This window comes from Sander lucioperca, chromosome 22 (genome assembly GCF_008315115.2).
Source record: "Sander lucioperca isolate FBNREF2018 chromosome 22, SLUC_FBN_1.2, whole genome shotgun sequence".
Taxonomy (NCBI): domain Eukaryota; kingdom Metazoa; phylum Chordata; class Actinopteri; order Perciformes; family Percidae; genus Sander; species Sander lucioperca.
The window spans coordinates 10,574,582-10,590,216 of record NC_050194.1 but is presented as its reverse complement, the minus strand read 5'-3'; the positions used below and the strand labels follow the sequence as shown (position 1 = coordinate 10,590,216).

The window sequence follows — 15,635 nt, the reverse complement described above, 5'->3', positions numbered from 1 at the left end:
AAGTCAGTTTATTGTGATAAGCACTTGAAGAGATCCATTTCAACTCAAGAGATCATCAGTAGCCCTGAGACGTTGTTGAGTTAACGCTGACAAGGGCCCCTCTCTCTCTCTCTCTCTCTCTCTCTCTCTCTCTCTCTCTCTCTCTCTCTCTCTCCCCCCCCATTTTGTAAAATTGAGATAGATGATTAAAAAATGTTTTCAAAAAAACCTTTAAGCCTCTTTTGATTCCATTACGAGAGATTACAATAGACAGGGGCAAAGATGAAAAAGGAGAAGGAGAAAATTGAAAAAGGTAGAGAGTGAACAGAATGGGGGGACATGGGGAGAAGAGAGTTAGTTTAGAATGGCTGTAATTACTTCCCTGCCATCAGATACTATTTGATTAAATACCTGCTGCAGAATTACATTTACATGATGAATGGGACGGTCTGAATGAAGGTTAGAAATGGGCCATCAGCTGATATTAACAGATAATTGGGAAAAATATTGTATTGCCTAATTTATTTTGTTTTGGGAGATTTTACTTCAGAGCCAGGGGGGGTTAAGTCTTCAGCACAGCTCTGATTCACTACATTTATCTTTTCAAAATGGGTATTTGAATTGGTTGACTACGTTCTTTGGACGCGTGTGTGTGTGTGTGCGCGTGCTTGTGCTTGCATATGTGCAGTCCAATTATTTACCCTAGCCAAGGGAAAACAAGCTATTTATTCTTCTAGCCAGTCAAGCGGCCTGTTGTAAATCTCCATTCCAAACTCTATATCTCACATTCACGACTCCATGAGCCTCAAGAATAAGAAGCCCAGACTCTGCAAATACAGAACGGCTCAAATACCATTTGAATCAAGTTATCATCAAATCCCAGCTCTTAGCAGTGACCGGCGATCAGTGGATTATCTTCCACACTATCGATTATGAGGGTTGACATTAATATTGATTGATGAGTAGTTATAATGGAATTATTGATTATATGTTCACAGAGTGGCTTTGGGCCAATCAATGAGGCTCTTTTTCACGGAATGAGATAGAAGCCCTCGCTTATCATTTTCCCATCTCCTTGTCCTTTTTTCTGTGCCATATCGGAGCAGATTAGCCATTGAAGTTATGTAGGAAGACATAACGATTTTCCTCAAAATTATTTCAGTGGCGTAAAAGAAATATTGCTTGACTGTATCTCTAATGCAGAAATGTTTGCAATGTTTCTGACATTTTCACTATATGCAGGACCACAACTTTCTTCTACTAATGTAATCTACCAAAGTGGTCTGAAAAGATGAAATACAAATTCAATTGCGTCAAATGTTACCAATAATGTGTGTTAATGCTTTGCTACAAGAGGCTATGAGAAGGCATTTCTTTTTTGTCATGATTATGTTAGAGATGTTCAGGTATAGCTGTCTGTGGAGGTAAATGTGTTTGGTCACTTTGATCCATCTCGTTTTGAGGCTTTCAGCCCCCGGGATTGTAAGCCAGTGACCTAAAAGAGGACAGCTCTAGCACTGTATTTTGTCATCATATCCGTCAATACCCTAACTGTAACAGTCTTCTCTTTCTTATCATTTCATCTTTTATGTTTTTAAGTCTTGATGCTTTTACCTTTTTATAGTCATGTTTTTCCATTAATGCAGCAGTCTAATGTCTTGCCATCACCTTTCTTCTTGTTCTTTTCATCCATCGCCTGAGCTTTGTTTTCCACATCTACCACGCCATCATTCCACCTCTTAACTAAATGTCTTAACTGATCTACAAACACTCCATAGCTACCTTTTAACCACTATTTTTCTGATTCTCCTCTTTTACATTTCTATTGATTAAAGTTGTTTAGGATTTTTAATGAAGTTCAGCTTCATTGTGCAGTACACCACACAGTGAAGACAACAAGAAATAATGGGAGAGAGAGATGAGGCAGAAATGCACAAGATATTTTAATGGCTCACTGTGCACAAAAAATAAACTTGGTATGCCACATGTCAAAACAACCTAAAGCAAAGACAGCAAACAAACAATTGACATGAGGTATCTTAAACTTGACCAGTCACTGATTGACAGCAGATGGACACCATGTGTATATTGCAGTGCAAACTAAGCGGGACATCTGGCTAGCGGCATACATTTGTTGAGATGTGTAGACAGAATATTAACACGATTAAGTGCAGCTGGTACACTGTCTGGACCAAATCTTTAAAGCAGGCCTGGGGACACAAGATGTTAACTGTAAAAAAAAAGTTAGCGATTGCAAGCATGAGAAGCATTTGGCTGCTGCTATAGATCTGCCACCTTGCATGCATCTTAAAAGTTTAAAGTTGGAGTCAAAGAGCAAAGTGAGTGTGGTCAAGATACTCACTCATATTTTTACTTCTAATTCCCCCCCCCCCCAGGCGGCACAGCAAATCATTGAGCTGCAAGAAGCGGCCCAAATTAATGCAGGGCTTCAGCCAGCTAACCTGGGCCGCAACACCAGCCTCCACGACATGAAGACAGTGGTGAAAACCTGGAGGAACCGACTGCCCATCGTTTCTGATGACCTGTCCCACTGGAGCAGCATCTTCATGTGGCGCCAGCACCATTACCAAGGTACGGCACACTCTGACACACCCAGTACTGCCTCTAAGCTCGAGACCAGTGATATTGAAACACATGTTTATCTTCACATGCATGACTCTTCACACATAGTATATGCATTACTCTCAGATTGCTGCTCAGGTTTCTGCTAGTTCCAGGAAGGTGTCTCCTTTAAAAGGCCACAAGTTGCAGAACCCCCTCAGGGTCTCTGTACATTTCCAAATGTCAGCTTGCTAAAGCACTCTCTCTATCGCTGCAGGACACACACACACACACACACACACACACACACACACACACACACACACACACACACACACATATTTATTTACCTTGCTCAGTGCTCTCTCCCGCAGTGACTTTGAAACCATTCAGAGATGCAGCCACTGCAAAATGTGATGTCTCAAGCAACTTGAGCTCCAACTTGCACTGTAAGGCGCTGAAATAATGATGGCAATGGTTCTGCAGCACCATGCCAATGAAATCCACTTCATTTATACGTGACAGCCTTCAAACTTATGTTGAAGTGAAATGGAATTTTCTTGATGAAATTCATCGCCATGGCCCATTTACTGTTCAATACGTTTAGTGTCCCCAGTGCCCTCCTCTGCATTATGACACCAGAGCTTTCATACTGCTCTAAGTTCCCCTCTTTTTGTTCACTTCTTCAAATATGACACTTGTATAAGGAAAAAAACATGTTCATTACTGTTTTGTCTCTGTCCACAGCCATAGTGACGGCGTATGAGACGAACACACAGCATGATCCAAACAACAACAATGCCATGTTGGGAGTTCATGCCTCGGCTTCCGCTATCATTCAGTATGGAAAGATAGGACGCAAACAGGTACTGGTTTAAGTTTATGAGCCTTTTATTATATATTAGTCAGATAAATGAATCAATAAGCAGTAAGAAGTTCAACATTTGATTTCCTCTGATCCCTTCAACCTTTTTAATTGTTTGTAAAACCACAGCACACTGTTGTCTCCCCAGGGTTTGGTGAATGTGGCTCTGGATATTCTGAGTCGTATCCATACCATCCCCACAGTGCCCATTGTTGACTGCTTCCAGAAGATCCGACAGCAGGTCAAATGTTATTTGCAGCTGGCTGGCGTCATGGGCAAGAATGAGTGCATGCAGGTAAGATGGAATGTGAACTTCTTCTCCTATACTATATTTCAAATTAGAAAATCAGTATTGCCTGTTTATTCATTTATTTATTTATGTATTTATTTATTTGACCTATGCGTTAAGTATGGATGCATACGCAAGCATAAACCTACCTGGCTCTTATTCTGCCCATATCTGATTTGAGCAGATGATGTTTTACTGATGAAAAACACAAAACAATTCCATTGAAAGTAAGTGTGGTATTACCATAAACAACAGTTACAAGTAATCGGTACAATCTCAATACCTTTGAGCCCCAGGATTGTTTGGTAGAACTCTGCCCATAATTAATAATATATTACAAATGTCAGTGTGTTAACGTGCGCGTTTGTCATGTTCAAAGTCACTCTTGGTTTTATTATCTTGTAAGTACGTCATGAAATTGTATTAGCAGTATCACTCTCTAGAAGGAGCCCAAGTCAATTACTTTGTACAATGGAATTATGTGTGATCAAAACATGATGAATCCTTTGCACCATAATTTGGACTATGGTCATGCATGCTCCAATTTGAAATAGGCCAACCTCTACTGAAGAACAACACATTTGATGCATTTGGTTTGATTTAAGTACTTGGGTTGATTTTTGTTCGCAGTAGCTGGAGGCGTAGTTAGCGGTTCTTTGAGTGTGAAAAGTAGTAAGAGCAAGAAGTGTTTGGGTGGCTCTAGGTGACAAGTTATAGCAGGGAGACTTATAAGAGAGTGTAACTCAGGAGCTTGCGCTTAAGCCCATGGAGTGCTCTGATTAATAGAAGCAGTTCAGCACACCACAAGTCATTAAAAGTGCCAGTAGACACTCTTCTTTCTCTCTCTTTCTCTCTTCTATCTCATCTCCTCTGGTTCTCTCTGTCTCTCTCTCCCGCTACACATCGTTTGTCACAGCAGTACATAGGGGACACCTAATCAGAGGCTCACCATAATGGAAGTTTAGTTCCCCTAACACCTCTTTTCGTACTTCTTAATGAACACCGAGCAGTTTGTTTGTTTTTCATCTGTGATTATGGCCCTGTCTTAAACAGAATTTCGTGGGATCTTTTTTTGCGATTTCTCTCTCTGGGCGACAACGGAAGTTTGGTTTGAAGTTAAACCTCTGTTGTTCACTTCTTTGTCTGTTAGGGTTTGGAGGTGATAGAGTCGACCAACCTGAAGTACTTCACCAAGGAGATGACGGCTGAGTTCTACGCTCTGAAGGGCATGTTCCTGGCTCAAATCAACAAGTATGTCTATCAGTGCTCCAGCTGTCTGTTCATTGACTACCTTTCCATCTATGCACAAGCATAGTCACTTTGTAGCCAATTTTAGCATATTTCACCTTTTTTTTGATATATCTAAATCTACCGTTCTGCCTGTCATTGTCTTCCGTTTGTTCATTCTCACATTGTCCTCAAACTGTCAGTGGTCCCTGAACTCTGCGGGGGTGTTTTATCCTGTCAGGTCATGGCAGTCATATTCAGTCTGCACTTCTCGCCTCAAACTGACGCACCTCTGAGATTTGGTTACTAGGTAACCCCTGTGATGTGGTTTAGATGTTAGTATATCGGTGTCTTAAGTTTGTGACCGTGTCAGTAATGTGTTTTTGGCTACAGGGCTTGCCTGTGGAGCGCATGACTGCTCCTTCCATGCTTTGCTGGGCCGTGCAAACCCACAGCCACACTCTTTAACACCCTTTCCCCTTCAGCACCTCCCTTTTCACCCGTCATCTTTGACGTGACATGGCATCCTGAGGGGTGAAAGACAAATTGAGGAAGGCTTATTAAATGTATATGCAGCTCAATAATTAACTCGAGGCAATTTACAGGAATCTATGGGATCAGCAGAACTTGCCTCCACCTCAGCAGGCTTTATTGCAATCATTAAGTTTCCCCTACACTGGGGGAGAATTAACAGCAGAGTGGGGGTTAGGGGTTGGGAGAGTGTGTGTGTGTGTGCGCAACCACATGTGCTAAGGATTTTGGGATCATTCAATTAAACGGGTGTCAGAGATTTGACAGTCTGTTGGGTGCCTGCGCTCCTGTTGAGTCGGGTAGTAGAAACTGTTAATGTACTTTAACACTGGTAAAGTGACTGAGGCAACCCCATTAAGTATTACTGGTGGGTCTTCGGCTCTGACTCCCATAGCAATCAAGCTCCCATTTCTTAATCATATGCCAAAATGCCTTTTATAATAACACATTTTAATTGATTGGCTTGGGAGACATGTCACTGTCAGTAAGCGGGAGAGTAGTTTTGGAAGCACTCCTAAAATGGAGGTCCATTTACCAACTATGGCTCAGTAAGACTTTTCCATTGACAGGCCCCTCTCCTTGTTTTGACTGCAAGGTAGTGTGTCTCACGGTGCCTCTTGCATCTTATTTATTAATCAGAGGCTGAAAGGTGTGTAACAATTATTCAGACTGCGTGCCAACGTGAGGTTAGAAGCTGCTAGGCGTGGTGAAAACGGCTGATGATTCAGAATATATTTCCCTGTCAGCATAAATGGTGCATTCAAAACTTAGATCTCCTGCCAGATTTCCCCTTTGCCCGCTACTTAACAGTTTCTGAATCGAATACTCAAAGTGGGGCTTCTAGATTGCTGTACCAGGATGATTAAAAATCCCAAGGAGTCTCAAGTTTATCAGCCTGCAGATTGTTGTTCTTCACGGTGAATGATTTGTATACAGATAAATATAGCCATTACACTGAGGATTCTTACTTTGCTGCGGCTCTGTCATTTCTGATAAAATAGGAAGATGTTGAGCTCATATGTCATCCAGTATTACATGGATTGATCTGCACAGTACGATGAGGTTGGGTTCAACTCATATTACATAGATAGCAACACGCCTGAACCCTTGGTGACATTAATTCATGCTGGGTTAAATGCTTACTCCGTAAATCCCGAGGGGAAAGGCCTTGAAGATTACAGTAAATGAAAAATGGTGCTTATTGATGTATAGGACATCATTAAGAATGTGATCATCATAATCTGTTTCTCGCACACTTCATCTTTCTCCTTTTCTTGCGTTCCTTCAACCCCCCCGCCCCCTCCTCCCCCTTTTTCCGCAAGTATTGCATCCATCTCTTTCATCCCTCCCCCCTCTCTTCAGTGTTCAGCCCAACTTTGTATCTCTTTTTTCTACTTCCCTTTCACTCAATCCTACTTTGTCTCCTTTACCGCCAGCTACCACCCTTTGCTCACTTGCCCTTCACTTGTCTGCCCCTCACTCTCTAACGCTTTTCACCTTCCCTCCCTTCTTGTTCCAGGTCAGAGGAGGCCAATAAGGCCTTTTCGGCAGCAGTACAGATGCACGATGTCCTGGTGAAGGCCTGGGCCATGTGGGGTGACTACCTGGAGAACATCTTTGTCAAGGACCGCCAGCTCCACTTGGGAGTGTCCGCCATCACCTGCTACCTTCACGCCTGCCGCCATCAAAACGAGAGCAAGTCTCGCAAATACCTGGCAAAGGTGATAAGGAAACTGGGAAGGGGCCCTTTTGTGAGATTATCCATGTTCAATGTTTGGTAGGCAACATGTGAAGACTTATTATGAAATGCTAATACTTTTGTTTGCTTTCAAACGGTCATGTCAACAACCACTCCTGCACCTAACCCCTGTTTCTATAAAACCAGTAGCCTCATTTAGGCCTTGTTTCAGATAGGGTCACTTTAAATTCCCTAGTTCACTGACCCCATCACATTAGTGTTGCTAATGAGAAAAAAAGACATGACTTTTTCACCCCTCTCAGTCTCTGGCACAGGTACAAGCCGAGAGTAGTAATTTGATTGATTACAGTCCAGTGGTAGACAGTGTGGATGGGTTCCCATGGCCAGATCGATGGTGGAGTGAAGGCCATCATCTAGCACGGGGGGGTTAACAAACTAATGGCCTCCCCTCATGCTCCAATCTCAAGACCCTTTACATGGATTGACATTTCTCTAACAGTCAGACCACTGCTACCATACTCACCAGTTGAGTAAGCCTTGTCCTGGAGGTAAAGAGGTGGACTCTTTGCTAATAACCATCCCACCTTCGTACGCAGACACACACCAACTCATTCAATACAACCCCCCAGGTCCTTCCAGAGGTTAACAAAGCGAGACCTCTATTTTCTCTTATAGTAGGTAAAGCACTGAGCCCTGCTGTGTCATACTGTACTCAAGTGAGGTGGTTCTCAATATCAAGAAAAGCGGCAACATCAAATAAGATGATCACAGCACAAAAAGCAAGAAAATAATGGCAAATTTAGGGCAATTCTTGGTACATTTTTGCTTAATTTCAACACTTTTGCAAACTAGATGTTTTTTTTTCCTTCATTAATTAACGACTTCGAGGGGAGGGGCTGAGAGATTGTGAAAATGGACTAAACTGCCTGCTGGGTCTCTGCTTTCAAAGAGCCACAGGAGAGTGGGATTAGAGAGACTGATCCGAAAAGAGAGCAAAAGACCAGCTACCTCTGTGTGTCAGGCTGGATAAATAATAAATATGGTCTTGCCACATTCAGTGTTAGCATTAGGCATTGCTTTCATCATCTGTTCTAATAATGGCTGCTACCAGCTTCACATCCCAATTTGATGTTTTTCTGTGACCCCCCACTGGCATTGTGCTGCCAAGCCTGGTTGGCAGTGCTTAGTCCTGATAGGTGAAGTGAGGTGACCAGTCATTATCTGTAATTATACACAATCTGTGTACCAAGGTTGGCTCAGTGAAGAGATCTTGGGGGGGCTGAGTGGGGCTAATGTCTTCATCATAATGTAGATGCACACCCAAGCACACCATTGGAGGAGAGATCACCTCCACATTGGCTCAGCTTTGATCATGGTAACGTTTGCCAAGATGTACTCTGCAGCCCCACTCCTGCTGTGAACAGAGCCAGGGAAGCAGCAGGATCTGATTAATGATAGAGACCTTACCTCTTGCTACTTGGTGTCTTACAGTAGTTACTTTATTGTGAAATGTATGGAACACTTTAACATGACTGCCTTAAGTGTTGCATTTAGTGTTTTTTTTTCCTTCTTTCCTTACCTGTCTTCACCTTCCTCCCTTTTCTCACATTTTTCTTGTTCTTGTTGCATCTGTAGGTGTTGTGGCTACTCAGCTTTGATGACAAGAACACCCTGGCAGATGCTGTGGACAAGTACTGCATTGGAGTCCCGCCTATCCAGTGGTTGGCATGGATACCGCAGCTCTTGACCTGCCTGGTCGGTTCAGAAGGGAAACCTCTGCTCAACCTAATCAGCCAGGTGAGACCTTTACAAAACTCCCTATCCCATAGCCAGAGCTAGATCCCCACTGAGCTTATGCCAAAAAGCTCTTGGCCAGTTTTCACCCTGTATCAATGAAAAAATATGTCAGCAACAACAGCTTTGTCAAATAATCTTACAATTCAGAATATGTTTGAAAACCATCTCTTCCCTACCCTTGTTTCATTTTTACTTGTCTTCTTCAGCTTCATGTCTGGATGTCCGCTCCACTCATTCGTACATTTTTTTTCTCCTGGCTTCTTTTATCCATTTGTGGCAGCACATCTGGCTGGTGTGTGTGCACATTAGTGCTCATGCACGTCTTTCTAATCAAAATAAATTAACTGCATTCACGCCAAAGTGGCCTCTCTCCTGCTTCCTATTTACCAAATTAAGCATTCAGATTCTTTCACTGTCCCGTTTACAGCGATTTATTGGCTTTCACCAGTCCCTGGTGAATTGGTTTTTAAATTATTTGTTCAAGAAATGATTATAAAGTTAATATCGTACGCATCCGCACTGCAGGAACAGAGCTAGTAATTAAACCGAGGACTAATTTGCTTTGCTTAATGGAGTATTATTTCCGCACAATTTGAAGAGGATGATCTTCAAAGAGTAGTCTGCTATAACAAACAGCCATCCTCTCAGCAGAGGAGGAATATTGTATAGAGCCTACGAGGGAGAGTGTGGTGGAGGATAAAGAGGAGAGGCAGGGTTTTAGAAGTGGGCAGTGTAATAGAATGATGTAGTATCATGGAAAGCCAGACAAAGTGTGTGATGAAGTGATGATTATTTTGGGAATCCTCTCACCCTCCTCACTTTTGTAGCATAAAGAGGAAACGTCACACTGATGATTTGTTGTTAGGCTCATTAACAAGCTGGCTTAATGCAAGTTAGCTGTTAAATAAATGAACATAGCGGTATAAACATACTGAATCTTTGCATTCATGTTTTGTCTTGGATTTTATCTAACGCGTTAAACTTGTGAGGTGTTTTATCCCTCTAGAGGACATTTAAACGGGACATCTGGTTTAAAGTTGTGACCTCTTAGTTACAGTTGAGTCACATGAACTAGTACCTGCCTTTTACATGTAAATGAATAGATGTCAATGGCTGACCGTAGAAATTTGCCATGTATGGAGATCCAGTCCTCCCTTTGGTCTGCCTCGTCACCCTCTAATGACTGAAGGGTAAAAGGTTGACATCCTTTTCTTCATCCCCGTTTTTATGAGAGTGAGAGAGACACATTTTAATGCCGGGCAGGCTTTGTCTCTGCCGCTCGTCTGAATTATTTAGAGTTTCTCTGCGGCGGCGGGATGTTTAAAAAACGTATGTTGAAATATTGATGAAGGTGAGGAGAAGAGCGCCTGGGGGCAGGCGGGAAGATGAATAAGAAGTTAACAGAGTATCCCAACACCCCTTCCCATACTGGCTCCCACCCCTCCCTCGCTGCCTCCTCCTTGTCTTCCACTCGGCCTCTTCCCCTCGGCCCACCTCAGCTTTACCAAAATATGACAGTTCTTATCTTCCCATTAGTGGGCTGATCTCTGGTACCTCCTCTTCCTCTCTGCCTTCCTTCCTCTTTTATCTTTAATGCTGCTGTTAGCTGCCACCTAGAACTCTCATCTTCCCATTTCTCCTGGCTCTAGTCCTTCAATTCTCAATCTCAAAAGTGTATTTTTCACTTTTAAATTTCTGTTTTTGAGCACTTTGAAATTCAATTCAAAAGGAGAATTCCAAGAATTATGCATTTACTGTATATAGTATAGTATATTTACAGGCTACTGTATGTGTATAAGGTGTGCACTTGTGCCTATATTCAACTTAATAAATCTGTAGTGTTGTGTACACAATTTTCATAGATAGATAGATTACTTTATTAATCCCTGCGGGGAAATTAAGGTGTCTTCGCAGACAGGTACTTAAATACAGTTACAACATAAAACACTACTATTAATACAGTACAATAAAATATGATACAGTCACAATACAATACTTTAATATACACAATATAATACACTTTAAAAGGAGGGATACAATACAACTACATTGGCACTACATAATGGATAAGGTGCTGCAGAGAGGACATACAGCAAGTATATTGATGTGTTTTTAAATAAATATTATTAATAGTATATATAAAAGTGAGTGAAATTATAATTAAGTATTATGGACTGTTGAGTTAATAGACTAATAGTGGTCATCTAATAGGGGCAGATGAGTTATAGAGTGTAATTGCAGCAGGTATACACATTCACTTCACAGTTATGAGTAGTTTTATACATATCAGCAAATTTGCAGGAGGAGGAGGTGACAATTACTTATTTAGAGTTTTTCATGGCTGTGGCTTTTTGCACTGGAAGCATTGTACAGATTGCTGTGCTTTAGCCACAAAAGAGCATTTAAAACCTTTTGGGGGTGGCTGAAGGTGCTCCATAGCTGCATTAGCTCACCACTGAGGAAGTGAAACGTGTTATCCAAGATGTAGTTCAATTTGATAATAGTTTTTGCTCTTTCCTTTTGTATTGTCGTCAGGCTGTCCAGACTTAGAGCTACAACAGCAGCAGCCGCCTCTTTTACCAGTTAGTTAAGCCTATCTGTCTCCCCTGCCTCAGTGCTGCCTTTACAGCACACCACCGCTGACTGACTGTCCATGTAGAGTCATGAGTTATGTGGATTAAGGGAGCGTGAGTGTCTTGAAGAATTTGAGACCTGCTGAGATCTGGAACAGCTCTTTCAGTTGTCCACTGACTCTAGAGAATTATAGTATGTTCTAGTTAGCTGTGGGCCAGTCCATTCTCACCATCAGCAGCTTTAAACCTGAGCTAGTTCTTGTCTAATCTTGATTTGTGCAGTTTGAGAATCCCTCTGAAGACCCGAGCTAGATGTCAGAGGAACATGGATCGAGTCAGAGAAAGATTAGAGGTTCCAAAATCCATTTAGGCTGAAGTATTTCTCGGTCTCTATCTCTCTCCTGTATCCCCCTCCACCGTGGTGTTGGGGGATACAGGACCCACTTTTAGTCATATTGAACAAAGTTTTGTTGTTGAGATGTGGAGGTATCTCTTTCTGCCCTGCAGCCACATAGAGGGTCTAAAGGGATCAAGTAGCTCTGAAATTGCAGCCTATGAAATTGTGCCCTGTGACCTGAAATAACCCTGTGGTTTGGTCTTCCACCAATATCCAGTGGGCCTTAAGCCAGGCTTGCAGATCTCTCCCACCTAGAATGTCTAGATATATATTTTTTTACAGCCTGCTATTGTTTGTTCTTTAGTCATCATCATGACAAAAAGTACATCAGATAATTCAGTTTTGATTACATTTTACATCATTACAACAGGAGGAACGTGAGTTGTCAGACAATCCCACACGCTATAAACAAACAACCTAGTTAGACATCATTTCTAAACCACATATTTGCAGATGAGACTAAGAGTAAGCAAATGTTGACTGTAATCCGTCATTTATTTATAGATGTTACTCTCAGATTATATGAATGTTAAAAAAAAAAATCAGTTCTTTGAGACCACCAACATTGGAAAACTCCAAAAAAGAAAAGTGTGTTTTACTTCTACTTATAGTTAAACAAAAACTGCAGATCTCTATTCTCGCCTCTGTAGGATTTTAGGGAGCTTTGTCACAGCTCATGTTCTTTGTGCAGTCACAGTGATGTCACACAAATGTCACACACAGATATATCACTGTCGAGTTGAGTCTACCTCGCTCATTCAAAGGGTGATTCCTTTACAATTTCTGTGTGCGATGTGTCGCAGTGGTCGCCCTTGTGTATTAGAATGTAATTTGGTGAAACGTGTGGAATTTGTACTGTAGCTACATAAAGGGGGCGTTTGAGAATCTGCTCAGAGCTTCTAATGTCTGTTCAAGACGCTTAACATAATCTAATCTGAGCTTGCAGCACTACATGAATAAATGACAACTGAAAAATACCTACAGAGGTATCAAGTGTGTTGGTTTGTGCATCATTCTCTAAAGTAAGACTGACCTGCCATATGCTGTCGCATTATAATGTCAACTCTATGCATAAACCATGTTTCGTGCCCAGTATGGTATCTACATTCGCGCTTGTGTGTGTGCAGCGAGTTTGCTACGTTCCACAAACTCTTAGGTTTTTTTTAGTTTAATAAATAAACAAAATAAACTCAAAAATAAATGTCAAGAAAGAAATATTCTTCCACCTATTTACCTTCTGAATTCAGGTTTATCTCTTTCACCGAACTAGGACTAGCTTAATTGCCTTGTTAACTCATCAATAAAACGCACTTCATTTAGACTCAACAGAAACAAAGTAAATCTCACCAAAACCGTCTTAGTTATTCCTTCCGCTTGTTCAACAATCACCAACTCTGGTTTGGTCGAAATAAAACCTTAAAAAAATACGTCAACTCTACATGCTGTTTTTCCCTGCTGTCTCTCTGCCGTTGCTGGCCTCTTTGTGCTCCAGGGTTAGCTCGCTGAACTCACTCGTTTTTGGGAGGCAGACCATTAAATAAGCAAAAAAAAAAAAAAAAGTCAAAAAGCAGCCCAAAAAAATTGGCAATGTACTCCGCCAACTGCAGATTTATTGGCTAATCGCCCAAGTGTAACAGTCCTTCAGACAAAACCATAATAACAAGAAGAAGAGAAATATCTACCAAGTATGCTGGTATGGTAGCTTGCAAACTTTTTTTAAACATTGATTTAAAGTTCTTTTCTTGATTTAGAAACGGACATTTTTAGTGAATACAGAATTTTGATTTCAGAATATGATCTATCTTGGATGCTGTATAACGTGCTTTACAGCTAACTAATCCTACCTTCTCAATGAACTGTGACAGATATGTAAATTATACACCACACTGAATTCACCTGCTGCATTACTTATCAAAGGAACCCTACTCCACCAAGTTTGGGTTGATTTTGCAATGTGTTTAAAAACTTGAAATCTCTTATGTTGCGTTAAACCTTCCAGTGTTGTCAGTGACTTTTCTTGAAAGTCTTGAGGGCAATTTCATCATCAGTCACATTTGGTTTTGTAATTCAGATATGACGTGTTTTTAACCTCCCTGACTCAAAGCTTCAATCACATCCTCTGTTACAGCAGAGGTCTCTGACACACACACATGCACAAACAGTATCTCTCTGTCCCACTCTCTCTCTCTCTCTCTCTCTCTCTCTCTCTCTCTCTCTCTCTCTCTCTCTCTCTCTCTCTCTCTCTCTCTCTCCATCCTGAGGGGGAGTCTTTGAAATGTAATCTGTGACCCTCTTTTATCTGCTAGGTGGGACGAGTGTACCCGCAGGCTGTCTACTTCCCTATCCGCACCCTTTACCTGACGCTCAAGATCGAGCAGAGGGAGCGCTACAAAAGTGGTAAGTGAACATGGCTGGCTGTAGTGTGTTGCCTCTTTACCACACACTGAACATTAAAAGCTCTGTACTACTTCTACCAGTTATTAAATGTAAATGAATGTATAGGGGAAGAAAATGTTTTTTAGCATATTCTCAGTGATATATAATTTCCCCCAGTGTTACTCTGGACCGCACATCTGTTCATCTGTTCTTAAGAAAGCTGTAGAATTTGCTTGTTTGCTTTTCAGATCCTGATTATATACTTTTTTTCTGCCTCCTGTTTTCTGTCTGTCACTTCTATCTCCCACTCCACCACTCATCATTTCCTCTTACAACACTCTTCTTCCCCAGATGCATCTGGACAACAGCAGCCCAGTTCAGTGGGGGCCCAGCCTCACTCAGCGGCCTCTGACCCGGGGCCTATCCGGGCCACTGCCCCGATGTGGCGCTGCAGCCGGATCATGCACATGCAGCGTGAGCTACACCCCACTTTGCTCTCCTCCCTGGAGGGCATCGTGGACCAGATGGTGTGGTTCAGGGAGAACTGGCATGAAGAGGTGAGAAGAACAAAGGTGCTGGTTTAATGTGTGTCTGACTTTGTTGCTACGTGTTGTTTTAGTGGATCAGATGGTGAGAAAATAATACAGCTGGTTAGGAGAATGTAAATACATCCCTGCATATGTGTGAAAGTAAGTCGGAGTGCACGTCTTGTGTATGTGTGTGTCACGCCACCTGGTCAACCAGATGAGCCTGTTCTCTCTGGTAAGGTGACACATCTGTTTAGTCCAAGGTGACTTGTCTGGGAATTGGGTTCACTGTCTCCCATTCCCTGACTGAACTAGTGTGTTGTGTTGCCATAAACATATTGATGGGTAGATTATATTTAAGGCAGAATTGCCAGTACATGCATGTACAGACCCAGATTCATTTTTTCTTGGCTGATATTTTCTCAAATCCCTTTTTGTTTTTAAGATTATTTTTGGGGATTTTTTTTACCTTTAGTCGATAGGACCGCTGTAGACAAGAAAGGGGGGAGAGAGGGGGGGACGACATACAGCAAAGGGCCGTGGGATGGAATCGAACCAGGGCCGCTGCAGTAAGGACTGAGCCTTGGTACATGGGGCGCACGCTCTACCAGGTGAGCTACCAGGGCGCCCCAAATCCCTTTTTAAAAAAAGAAAAGAAAAAAAAAAAAAAAAAAGCATATGTCGACTTAAAGCACCCATTCAGTCAGCAGTTTCCCCCCCTGATAAATGTGTGGATGTCAGTGCAGGAGGTAGTCCTGACATGATCGCAATTGCTGCTAAATTTTTTTTAGCCATGCGAGGCACAATCCACGC

The 15,635-nt window shown here is 42.0% G+C and overlaps 1 protein-coding gene across 2 annotated transcripts in view; it reads left to right on the top strand.

The window, feature by feature from the left end:
- Positions 1-15,635, top strand: part of LOC116044196 (transformation/transcription domain-associated protein) — a 92,095-nt gene that overhangs the window by 60,614 nt on the left and 15,846 nt on the right. For both annotated transcript variants that reach the window (XM_035997300.1, XM_035997301.1), the window contains 8 exons: positions 2,376-2,571; positions 3,289-3,407; positions 3,555-3,701; positions 4,846-4,946; positions 6,973-7,174; positions 8,788-8,949; positions 14,226-14,316; positions 14,647-14,852. In XM_035997300.1, the coding sequence (XP_035853193.1) occupies positions 2,376-2,571; positions 3,289-3,407; positions 3,555-3,701; positions 4,846-4,946; positions 6,973-7,174; positions 8,788-8,949; positions 14,226-14,316; positions 14,647-14,852 (1,224 nt within the window). The remainder of the gene's footprint in view (positions 1-2,375; positions 2,572-3,288; positions 3,408-3,554; positions 3,702-4,845; positions 4,947-6,972; positions 7,175-8,787; positions 8,950-14,225; positions 14,317-14,646; positions 14,853-15,635) is intronic.